The 11,719-nt window shown below is 38.8% G+C and overlaps 1 protein-coding gene across 1 annotated transcript; it reads right to left on the minus strand.

Annotated features, from left to right (window-relative positions):
* Positions 1-1,910: 1,910 nt before the first annotated feature.
* On the minus strand, positions 1,911-6,549 carry f9a (coagulation factor IXa; the record flags this gene model as incomplete). Its single annotated transcript, XM_080900324.1, has 8 exons — positions 1,911-2,440; positions 2,911-3,034; positions 3,158-3,450; positions 3,525-3,659; positions 4,526-4,639; positions 5,968-5,992; positions 6,067-6,254; positions 6,414-6,549. 8 exons carry the CDS (start codon positions 6,547-6,549, stop codon positions 1,917-1,919), a joined length of 1,539 nt encoding a protein of 512 aa, XP_080756450.1. The 3' UTR covers positions 1,911-1,916.
* Between the last annotated feature and the right edge of the window lie 5,170 nt (positions 6,550-11,719).

Genomic DNA, 11,719 nt, shown 5'->3' on the forward strand with positions numbered 1-11,719 from the left:
GCATTTTTCTTACATTTTGCTCCTTAAGGCGTCCTCTTCTGTACAGTACGGGAGTTACAATGCCAAATTGTGCCATGCCATAATGCCTTTTTTATTCTTGCTCTTGTAGAGTCTTTTGTATACTGTTTGCAAAATCAAATACTCTGTCCTTGCTTTAAACTGACCTCACAAACATTCAATGGGCACTTTAATATGGTGGAAGAATGATGGAAACTAAAAATCCACCTATTGTTTACCGAATGTGTTCATTGCTCGCTGCTTTACCTCTCTTACTGTGCATTTCCTTGTGTTCTAGATGCTATTGTCTTTGTTTATTCTTCTGTGATGTATGATGAATGTATGAGGGAGGCAGGGAAGACACATGCCTCCTGCATGCAGGAAGCGGTTGACGTGTCAAAGATGGTAATGTAAGGCACAGGCAAATATGATGAAGATTGATGGCAATGTATTCCTCTGTGTGTGCCATAGACAAGTGGGAGGCACATGCCACAGAGCCCTCAAACACTGTCATTTTCATCATGATCTTTTGGGAGCTGTCTTGTCAAATGCAGCAAAGGAAGAAATCCTGAAGCAGAATGAGAGAGAATGATATGCTGCGTGTACTCGGCCATCACAGAGGCAAATTGTTTCTTCGCCAGCATTACAGCTCAGTTAATCTTGGGTTCCTCTTTAAAATGGATCATACAGCCAACATGAAATATACCCTCTGTATTGAACACTTAATTAAATATTGATTGCAGACTTATATGAATTTACCACATCAAATTGAGCCCCCGGTCGGAGGGCTGGCTTTGATACGATGCATTTGATATGGAAATGAATCTAGAAAGCAGAAGGGGCCATTTCCTGTGTTGTTAATTTATTTATTTTACTGTCAAGTCCCAAATGAAATTACATACCCATATTTTTACAGGAGCTATGCTTGATTCTTGTGCAACATCTCCTTTATTTGCTCTATTAGCTTATATGAGAAAAATCACATTGTTTGTTTGTCATTTCAATCCAAAATGCTGCAGAATTTGCACAGATTTCCAGCTCGGGAAGCAAAAATCATGCTTGAGACGTTCTGTCTCTTGATGAGCCATATACCCTACGCTAGTTGCTGAACATTTCTTTCGATAAAAATGCATGGCAACCGAACAATGAGTTGGTTTGTATTATTAAAGTCATCACTCTACACAGGCATTTTTTGTACAGCTTTTCTTATGTAAAGAAAGCCAAATGCAAAAGTATTTGCTGCAATAATATGTTTTTTAAGTGATAAAATAATAGTTGTTTTGACACGGTGATATGGTGGCTCACAACTAAGCCCGGTCTTTGTCATTCACCCTGATTTAATCTATTATTTCTGTCATGTTTCAGTAGCAGCTGTCTTAAATAATAAAACTGCAGAATTTTCTCTTTTTGTTGAGCTTTTGGTCAAATTTAATTTGATGTTTGGCTTTTCAGATTTTCGTTTTATTCATCTTTCTTATCAAATTCATTCACATAACATGTAAGTGATGTTCTGATACGGGCAGATGAACTGGTATTTTCTCTTATATTTATTTGCATAGTATGAAAGGGCATATTAAATCATAGGTCTCAACACTATTTAAGCATATTCATGTATTTCTCTTTACACGTGCATTTTTACAGCTTATTGTGCTTCTGTTGTTGAATTGAATGCTGGAATTTTTGTAGTCTAATAATTTTCACTCCTTTAAAAAAACGTTGCGCTTTCTTTACAACATCTACAAGCTGTACTCGTATTTATATGAATTCATTTGCATGCCAAATTCTTACAGTTAAAAAGCAGCTTGCAGTTTTCCAACCTGAAGTGGGTTTGAATGCTTCAATACTTTTTATTTTTACGGGTCAGGGTTTTCATAATCAAATGCCATCCTGTGTTTAGTTACCCCCATAACATGGTTTATCTACTTGTAATAAAGAGAGATCCGGGTGTACACACCATATTTCCCTTGTTTTGCACATTCTTCCCCCCAGCTTACGATGCCTGTGAGGAACCATGTATTATGAATGCTGTTTGCGTGAGGGCCTCCACTGTCGCCCTGACAGGCATCTTTGGCCTCATTATAGTATCCTGCACAAAACATGACAGGGGTGATCCTTTGGCTGCTGCTCTGCGTGCACTCTGTGCGATCTGTGAAGGGAACCTCGACTTTCTGCAGCGTCTTGGCCGTGGCTCCAAGGAAGCGTGTTCTGCCCCAGCCGCTGACTGTAGCTGGGGATGAATCCTTCACTAAGGCCTCAATGAACGTCATGGGCCCTATGCAGATGGGTCGCACTGCCTTGGAGAAGGTGATGGGGCTTTTGAGATAGAGGAGGCCGATGTCATGGTTGTATAAGCTTAGAGTGGCATTGTAGCGTGGGTGAATGTGCTTCTCCTTCACATCATGATTCTGCTCCGTGCCTTCGTTGATGTTGATGTTATTCTCCCCTATAATCAAAGATATCATATCTTGTTGAATTGTTTTTTAAACTTCACAACACAATGCATGAAATAGAATTTCAAAAGTAGATGAACTTCCTCTCCCAAGTGCAAGAAATTAACTTTTAAAAATCAAAATCTGATTCATAAAACTACACTAGGGCTGCCACCCCACTTATTTTCTTTATTATTATATGTTAATTTATTGATAATTTAATTAACAGCTTAGGGAATGGTAAAAGGCTCCATTAAAAAATAAAAAATAAAGTTATGTTCTGATCACTGGGCCAAGATCCAAAGGTGCTCAGGCTGCTATCACAAAAAAAGAAAAGGATGAAATCTTGTAATCTTGTTGAAACCAGAAACAGGAGAGCCAGTAATCACAAATAGTTAATATTCATTTGTTTTCTGGTAGCTGTTAAGTGGAGTAGATGCAGTAACACTCTAAACAGCGCCATTTTATTGTATGTCAGCCTTACCCACTCTGACGAAGAAGGAGCCTCGTGCCTCTATCAGGCAATGAGCAGCAGTGATAACCCAGTGTTCGCTCAGAATGGATCCCCCACAGAATATATGACCACTGGGATGTGCTACCAAGGCTACCTGAAAAAGAGAGAAGACCTGAGCTGAGAATAAGCCACTACCAGAGTTTCCTTCCTGTATGTACTTCCTGTAGCAAACTGCTTAAATTGCATTGGGTATGTCTGCTTCGTGACATTACAGTACCTGCCATGGGATCTCTCCCGGTAGGACCACTTCACCTCCAACGATACGTTTATAAGGCGTAACTGGCTCCTCAGTGGGGGCCTCAGTGTCACTGTATACCCACAGGGGCAGTTTCTTTCGTCTATTTCTTGTGTCCATAAACGATACTGTGGTAGTGGCTGGAGTTGAGGGAGGGTATGGAGTAGTGTTCGTGTTGGTCAGTGAAGTGGTGTTTGCATTCTCATAGTGGAGCACAGATCTTGTATATACTCCACTCTGTGCTGTCAGGGCAGTTCTGCCACATGGGAATTCAACTGGTGATGTGAGAAAAGAGGATTGATACAAAGTCATTAATATGATATTGAATATAGCAGGAATAAGCTGATACCTTCTGCTTCACAGCTGACACCATCCTGCATCAGCCTGTATCCTCTAGCACAGGAGCATTTTGCTCTAAAGACTCCTAATGAGTCACAGAAGTGCATACAGTCTCCATTGTTCACATCGCATCTTTTTGCTATAGCTGAGGAGAAAAAGCAAAACATAATTAATTCAAAACAACCCTCTTAATGAATATATATACATGTTGTTACCATATCATATAGAAGTGTGTTTTGTAACACAATAATATTTAATATTTTATATAATCACTGAAATAGGTTTCGTATGTTGTTATTCACTTGCTAATACTAAATTTTAAATAAAACCTTTCTAAATGTGCTTTCAGCGCTGTAGGCCACATTCTGAGCACAAATGTGTTCAAAGCAGAAATGAGAATTCATGTTTCTGATGAATCTTTTTAGTTTAGTAACTAGTAACTATTAGTAACTATTCCCCTGAGTTTTGACCTGTTGTGGAGGGAATAAAACTTTAGACATCCACCAACTCTGTAGCCTCATATTTTCTTCCTAACTTCTTTCTTAAAATGCATCTTAAATCAGAACAATAGCTGTGAATTCCTCTCTATAATTTACATCAATAATGGATGTCTAGTGGCTAATTTATAATAGCCAGTATGAACAAATTAAATTTTTGTTTTTATCTTTAAATAGGGATTCACATAGCCATTTCACATAGCTATTTTAAGACAGACCATCTGTTTTGAAAAGTGAAATAAAAATTCAGGTAAATCCAGGTCTGTGGGATGCTGCTTTTAGAATATCTAAAATAGCCAACAACCTAATTTTGGAACCAGAGTGATGCTGAATGCGAGACACTGATTTAATTTAGAAAGAAGAAGAAGACTGAAATGCATCTGCTTGTTTATCCTTTGATCCTTTGATCTGATCACTGCTGATATCAGATTGTCACGAAATGTAGGAAATGTCACTACAAAACCAATTTTGTTTGATTACAGTTTATATATCCAGTCACATGGCATTCACTCACCAATCTCACAGTTCCTCCCAGTGAAGCCAGATGCACATGTGCAGGTGTAGGAGCCCAGGATGTTTTTACATGACCCCTGGTTCAGGCATGGCCCTGACATACACTGATTATCATCTGAGGAAATCCAAACGCAGAACTTGAAATTAATTTGATATTATATATTACATATATTGATTTATATTATTTTTAAAATTTTATATTATATTATCATTATATATTATACATAAATATTAAAGCAGTAAAAAAGTAATTGGCCCCTTAACCTAATAGCTGCTCAGGGCACCCTTAGAACTACTGTCAAACCTTTGATAAGGTTCTTTGACGTCACTCGGAGGTATTTTGGCTCACTTTTCTTCACAGAATAGTCTTAATTCAGCTATAATGGAGGTTTTTCCCAGCATGAATCGTCCAGGTCCTGAAGCAAAGCAACCCCAGACCATCACGCAACCACCAGCATGTTTAACTGTTTGACTCTTCTTTTTAAGAAATTATGTTTTAGCTTTATGCCAGATGGAGACGCAAACCTTCCAGCTTTTGTCTCATCTGTCCACAGAAGAAAATAAATGGGAGATGAGTTTTTGTGTTGTGTTTTGTCATATTAACCTTGGAACTCTCCCACAGAGGCAGTTTGCACACAGAGGCCTCTTTCTTATTGTTGAACTCTGACCTTAACTGAAGCAAGTGATGTCTGCAGATCTTCAGATGTTGTTCTGGGTTCTTTTGTGACCTCCTGGATGAGTTGCCGATGTGCTCTTGGAGTAATTTTGGTAGGCTGGCCACTCCTGTAAAGGTTCATCTCTGATCCAAGTTTTTCTAATTCTGGATAATGGTTCTCACGGTGCTTTACCAGAGCCCTAAAGCCTTAAAATGACTTTGTAATGCTTTTGAAATGGTTAGATTGTGATGTGTTCTTTTAGCCTACTTCAGCTTGGCAGATAGAGAATTATTGACCTCTGGCAGTCATCAGGCCTGGGTATGCTTAGTGAAATTGAAGCCAGCTTTACAAAATGTGTTTAAAGAGGGGGTAGGAAGACTTCTTCTTCACATAGGGCCAGGTTTAGATAGTATTTTTCCTCTTAATAAATAAAAATAAAAAAAATAAATATTTTCTTTTAATACAAAATGCATTTTGTATTTCTTGGGTTATCTTTGTCTAACATTAAAATTTGTTTGATGTACTGAAACACGTAAGTGTGACAAATATACAAAAATCTAAAAAATCAGGGAGGTGAAAATATTTCATTTCATTTTGCATTTACAGATAAACATGCATAAATATACATAAAGAATATCTAAGAAAAACATGGTAATGTTACAAGATAAAAGACAAACCTTTAGTGTTGAAGTTTTAAAACTAGGAACGATAAGTAGTAATTAGTTAGAATAAAGAAGTTTACCTAAAAAGATGCTCACATTCAATCATTTATTAAGCACACTCTTACCTGTATATCCTGTCCAAAATTCCATCTACAATACAGAGTAAAGTCAGTGATCGGTGCAGCCAGCAAAGCCAAATAAAATCAAAGTAAGTGAATACTCACTGTCTTTTCATCATTCTCGAATGTCTCCCTCGCCTCTTCTAGGTCGCATAATTCCTCTATACACTCTCTCTCCAGGTTTCCCTGCAGAAACTCCTCAAACAGTCCAGTGTTGTAACGTTTGTGTCTGCGCAAAATGCTGTCAGCTGATTGACCGGACAGAAACACTTCATCCGCAGATGGAGCCGGAGCTAGAGTAAACAAAGGAATAAGAAAAAGCTAGTTTGTGTTTATCCACTGGTTCATTTCGTAAGTCAAAAGCAACAACTTCTTAAAGTAAATGCTGCTAAAAAGTCCGCAAAACGAAAATGTACCTAAAGTTAAAGAGCATCACTAAAATGTCACAATACCTCCAGAACCCAGTCGAACATTTAAAAGCAGAAATTGCAGCAAAGACACAGAAATGAGTCCCATTCCAAATTTTTCTGCCATCCTGACAGAAACACTCTCGACTGCTACTCCAAAGTACAATCTGTGTTTGCACATGTGCACCAACAATTAATCGAATGTTTGTTCAGAGAAAAAAAAAACAGTCTGTCAGGGAAAAACTAGAGTGTCGACATCCACTGGCACAAAAGACACTGGGTATTTCCTCCTGAATACAAGGATAGTCATTTATTAATGAAAGAACTGTGAGAAATGTAAATGATTACTTACATTAAGGAAACAGGGGTTCTGAAAATGGTGTACTGAAACCAGTCAGCTGCAATGACTTATGTCCTGGTTTTTAACCTTTGCTCCAAGGACAATTTTCAGGCTCCAGCTCTCAGTCATAAGCCTGAGCTAATATTACCTTTGTGCAAAATTATGGCATTTTACCCATTGTTGTGCTAAAATCATGCCATAAGGTTGATTTGTCCATTAATTATTTGTTAGTCAGTCCATTTAAAAACGTGTTATTAACATGTACATGGCATTAAAATCTCTCCCAGTTCGTCTATATACAGTTACGCATAAGCAGTTATTTAATTTGCCTAACAGAGGTAGAAATAAAATCCGTCCAATATTGTGTGCCGTTTTCAGAAACTCGACTTGATGGTGGCCAGACCACAGAAATTAATTTATTAAGTGTACTTCAAACTTTGCGCCACAAGATGGCGTCCACACACCTCAGTAAGGGAGGTAGGCGACAGGGTTTACGACGATACTTCACTGCAGAAGGAGTCTAAGAAACATCATAATACTATACACGTGTGAAGGCCGTATAATGTAAAACATGGAACTAAATCACTGGATTTTTTTTTTTGAAAAACAGTTTTAAATGTATTTTTTTTTAACTCAGTTCTTCAAAATAAATACATAAATAATGCAGTGAAAATAACGGAAAAGAAGAATCTACAGTACTGTACAAAAGTCTCTTGTGCTTCCAATAAGCGAGGCTTGCTTGTAATTTTTTTAAGTGACAAAAACCAAACAAACAAAACAAAGCTATCTACAGCAGACAAACAGTATCACAAAGTCATGTCCTTGACAAATAGGAAAGAATCCAATAAAGGCCTGACACAGGACCTGAGAGATGCATCTGGGCTCCATTGATCCATCTACTGTTCGCTGAAACCACATCAGAAATGGTCTCAGTGGAAGGGTGGCTGGTGAAAAGGGAGTGTACGGAAAGGCAGAAAAGGTTGAGGTTTGCCAGATTACTTAAGAAGTGGAGTGAAAAAATCAGTGGGCACAGGTCTTAGGGAGCTATGAATCCAAGTTGATAATTTTTGGTTCAAATCATTATCTTTCATGGTTTTAGTCTGCAGTGCTAGTGGTTTGATGCAATTAGAAATATGCCACCATATGTTGCTTGGATAGGAGAAAGCTGTATAGGTCCTAATTATATCATTACATTCCCAGAAACTTTAATAAAATTATATTACTGATGAGGAAGGAGAACAAAAATTGAAGAACAGCATTTATAAGTGTAAATAAATTAGGGGTATTTTCCATCATTTTCCAATAAGCTGCTGTCATTGATGACACACTTCCTCATTCAAAGTGTGACTTTACTGAGACAAAGTGCCAGCAGCAGCATCAGTATTATAATAAAGGGTGGGCCATTTAGAAGTTGGCCATCTTGGATACAACTTTTGTTTTTTCAATAGGAAGAGGGCCATGTGACACATCAAACTTATTGGTAATGTCACAAGAAAAACAATGGTGTGTTTAGTTTCAACGTAACTTTATTCTTTCATGAGTTCTTTACAAGTTTCTCTTTGTTCACAGCCATTGACATGTCGAAGAGGTTAACACGTGAGGAGCGGATCGAAATTGTGTTGATATCTGGTGAACGCAGTAACCGGGTCATTTCAATGCAAGACACCCTACAAGACCACCCATCTCCCATAGAGCTGGGCGATATGAGATTTATTCATATCACGATATGTTTTTTTCATTTCAGGCGATAACGATATCTATCACGATATAAGCCAAATAACTATATTTGTAAGATTTAAATGTGCCGTTGCTCACAAGTAAAATGTGAAATAATCAGCAGCTTGTTTTTATTTAAATATTTATTTCCCATAATAAGTTCAACAGGGTAGATGTACTTAAGGAACATGAGACTTTTTCAGATAAATAAAGGCAAATATTGCAAACTACACAAAAGGCAGCCGCTAAAGCGTTTAAGTTTCAAAATAGAACAAACGAAACAGACTAAATTGTCAATTCCACTTAGAAACAAAATATTAATTCTAAAAATAAATCTTAGTTTGTTTTACAGAAGAACAGACAAAACTGACTAACTTTTGTCAATATCAAATAAACTGAGAACTAAAAGGAAATTCTCAATCTCTCCTTGTTGTATAGCTTAGCTTTTCAAACAGTTTTAACAGTTACTTTAGTCTGACAAAAGCCGAATGACGAATTAGCGCTTCCAGTCAGAGACTGAGGCTACGTCCACACGTACACGGGTATTTTTGAAAACGGAGATTTTCCGTTTTCGTTTTAAAAAATAATCCCGTCCACACATAAAGGCAGAAATGAAGGAAAACGCTGCTATGAACATGCCAAAGCAGCAGGTGGCGCTAGATTCCTAACCGTGCAGAAATGTTGGCCAATCAGAAGTCTAGAAGCCTCGGTGGGAAAAAGTAAACAAAGCTGGGGCATAGAAGCAGAACCGAGTCGTATGTGTGGAGGGACAGTAACTGTGTGTATATGTAAGCATTTAAACACTGCAGAGAGTAGAATTAACAGTAACAGTATTGTAGAAATTCATTTCACCGAAACAATAACGTGGCGCACAGTGTGACGCATGCACCAGTTTATTGTATTTCCAGACTTGTTTTCGGCACAATTTACAGTGCACGCTACTCTGTTTTTTGTCAGACTTGAAATAGCCGAAATACCTTCACCCTACGGAACTTCTATGGCTCTTCCGTTCGACAATCTCTCCGGCATTGGAACCATCATCTGTTTTCTCTTCGGTCACGCTCGGTTGATTTTTCTAGTCGGCACACTCATTTCCTCCATTACGCGCTGGCTGCTTCCCAAACAAACACATGTGCGGCTTGGCACTTGTGCTGTACGTAACAAGTCACGCAACGTGACGCTGCGAGGTCTATCGCGATAGCTTAATTTCTCTATCGAGTAAAAGTTATATCGCGATACATATCGTTATCGTTCTATCGCCCAGCTCTAATCTCCCATGCTACAGTTAGCAAACTGCGTGCTAAGTTTCGTGAAACTGGTTCAGTGTTGGATTTGCCAAAATGTGGACGCAAGAAAACTTTCGCTAATGAAGAAACATCATTGGCTGTCCTAGCTTCATTCAGCAAGAGCCCACAGCGTAGCACTCGCCGCATGTCACTGGAGAGTGGCATTAGTCGAACATCCCTTCGGCAGATATTAGCTACTCACAAATAGCACCCTTACAAACTCCAGCTACTGCAGCATCTCAACGAGGATGACCCAGATCGGCGCACAGAATTTGCAGAATGGACAAAACAAATTGGAACAGGACGCAGAAGATTTCGTTCAGTGATCAGGCAAACTTTTATGTGAATGGTGAAGTTAACAAACAAAACCACCGCTATTGGTCTGACACTAACCCACATTGGATGGATCCCTCCAAGACTGTTGGAACAACAAAAGTGAGCGGTTTGGTGTGGTATATGGGGTACAACGATAGTGGGTCCATTCTTCATCAATGGAAACCTCAAGGCCACTGGATGTTTGAAATTGCTACATGATGATGTGTTTCCCGCTTTATGCACTGAAGCTGGCACGTTCCCTGAGTTTTTCCAGCAAGATGGTGCACCACCACATTATGGGTGCCAGGTCCGAGCTTTCCTAGATGAACAGTTTCCTGGAAAGTGGATTGGTCTCCCGATCTGACCCCCTTAGACTTTTATCTTTGGGGTCATCTGAAGGCAATTGTCTATGGTGTGAAGATACGAGATGTGCAGCACCTGACACTACGGATACTGGATGCCTGTGCTGGCATTTCTCCTGCGGTGTTGCTATCAGTGTGTGAAGAGTGGGCGAAGAGGGTTGCATTGACAATGCAACACAATGGGCAGCACATTGAACACATTTTATAAGTGGTCAGAAACTTGTAAATAACTCATGAAAGAATAAAGTTACGTTGAAACTAGAGATGGCACTATACCACTTTTTTATGTCCGATACCAATATCATAAATTTGGATATCGGCTGATACCGATATGAATCCGATATAGTGTGTTTTTTAATCAATAAAACTGTTTTTTTTTTATATCTTACTGCATTTTGTATAAGTTCAAACTCAAGTTAAAAAAAAAACACTAAAGCTATTCTGTTATACCTGTATGCAAAAAACTACACTGCACCCAAAATATTTCATAGTTCAGCAATACTGATCAATCTAATAAACTTAAACCTACTCCATCCTCCCTATTCTGGTATTTTAAAGAGTAAGCAACCTAACTAATGTATAACCAATATATTGTATAACCAACCAATAACTCATTTTAAATGAGAATAAGAAAGAAAAGTATGTCTTTGCCCCCTTTTCCCTGTTCATGCCCTATCGGCCCCCCTGGCTAAACTTTGCTAGATCCGCCCCTGCACAGTTACCAGCCGTCAGCTACATAGAAAAGGATCCTGGTGTAGAAAGTAATATTAAATAAATTCTAACAACAGATTATCAAGCTTAAACGTGCTGCTGTTGTTCAGCCGCTGGTTTCCTCTTTCTGGTGCAAAGTGGGCCAAAAACAAACAAGAGAGACGGACTCGCGACAGAAAAGCCGATCAGCGGATCATTAATCAGTTTCACGATTGAAGTAGCAGAGGGAGGGGAGGTAGATAGAGGCAGTCGCTCCATATATCGGTTGTTAAGCTTAACACTGGAATGCTTTACAAACATTCAGAGATGAACTTACACATTTGCTTTACTTCTCTCTGCAATAGCTTTCTCCGAGATGAAATGCTGGTTTGGTAGCGAGGCTCCAAATACTCAACCAGACCGCCGATCCATGCTACAGCGCTCTATCACGTGATGCATAGTGCTCCGACGTGCTACGGTTATGAGCCGAGTTATGCCGTGTCGCAAGTTTTGTGAGGTGCTTTTTTGATATTTAATGGATCGGATTACAGTTTTTATTTCTCTCCGATATCCGATCCAGTAATTTAGGTCAGTATCAGACCGATACTGATACTTAATATCAGATCGGTCCATCTCTAGTTG

The sequence above is a fragment of the Rhamphochromis sp. 'chilingali' genome (assembly GCF_963969265.1).
Source record: "Rhamphochromis sp. 'chilingali' genome assembly, chromosome: 13".
In the NCBI taxonomy this organism is placed as follows: Eukaryota; Metazoa; Chordata; class Actinopteri; order Cichliformes; family Cichlidae; genus Rhamphochromis; species Rhamphochromis sp. 'chilingali'.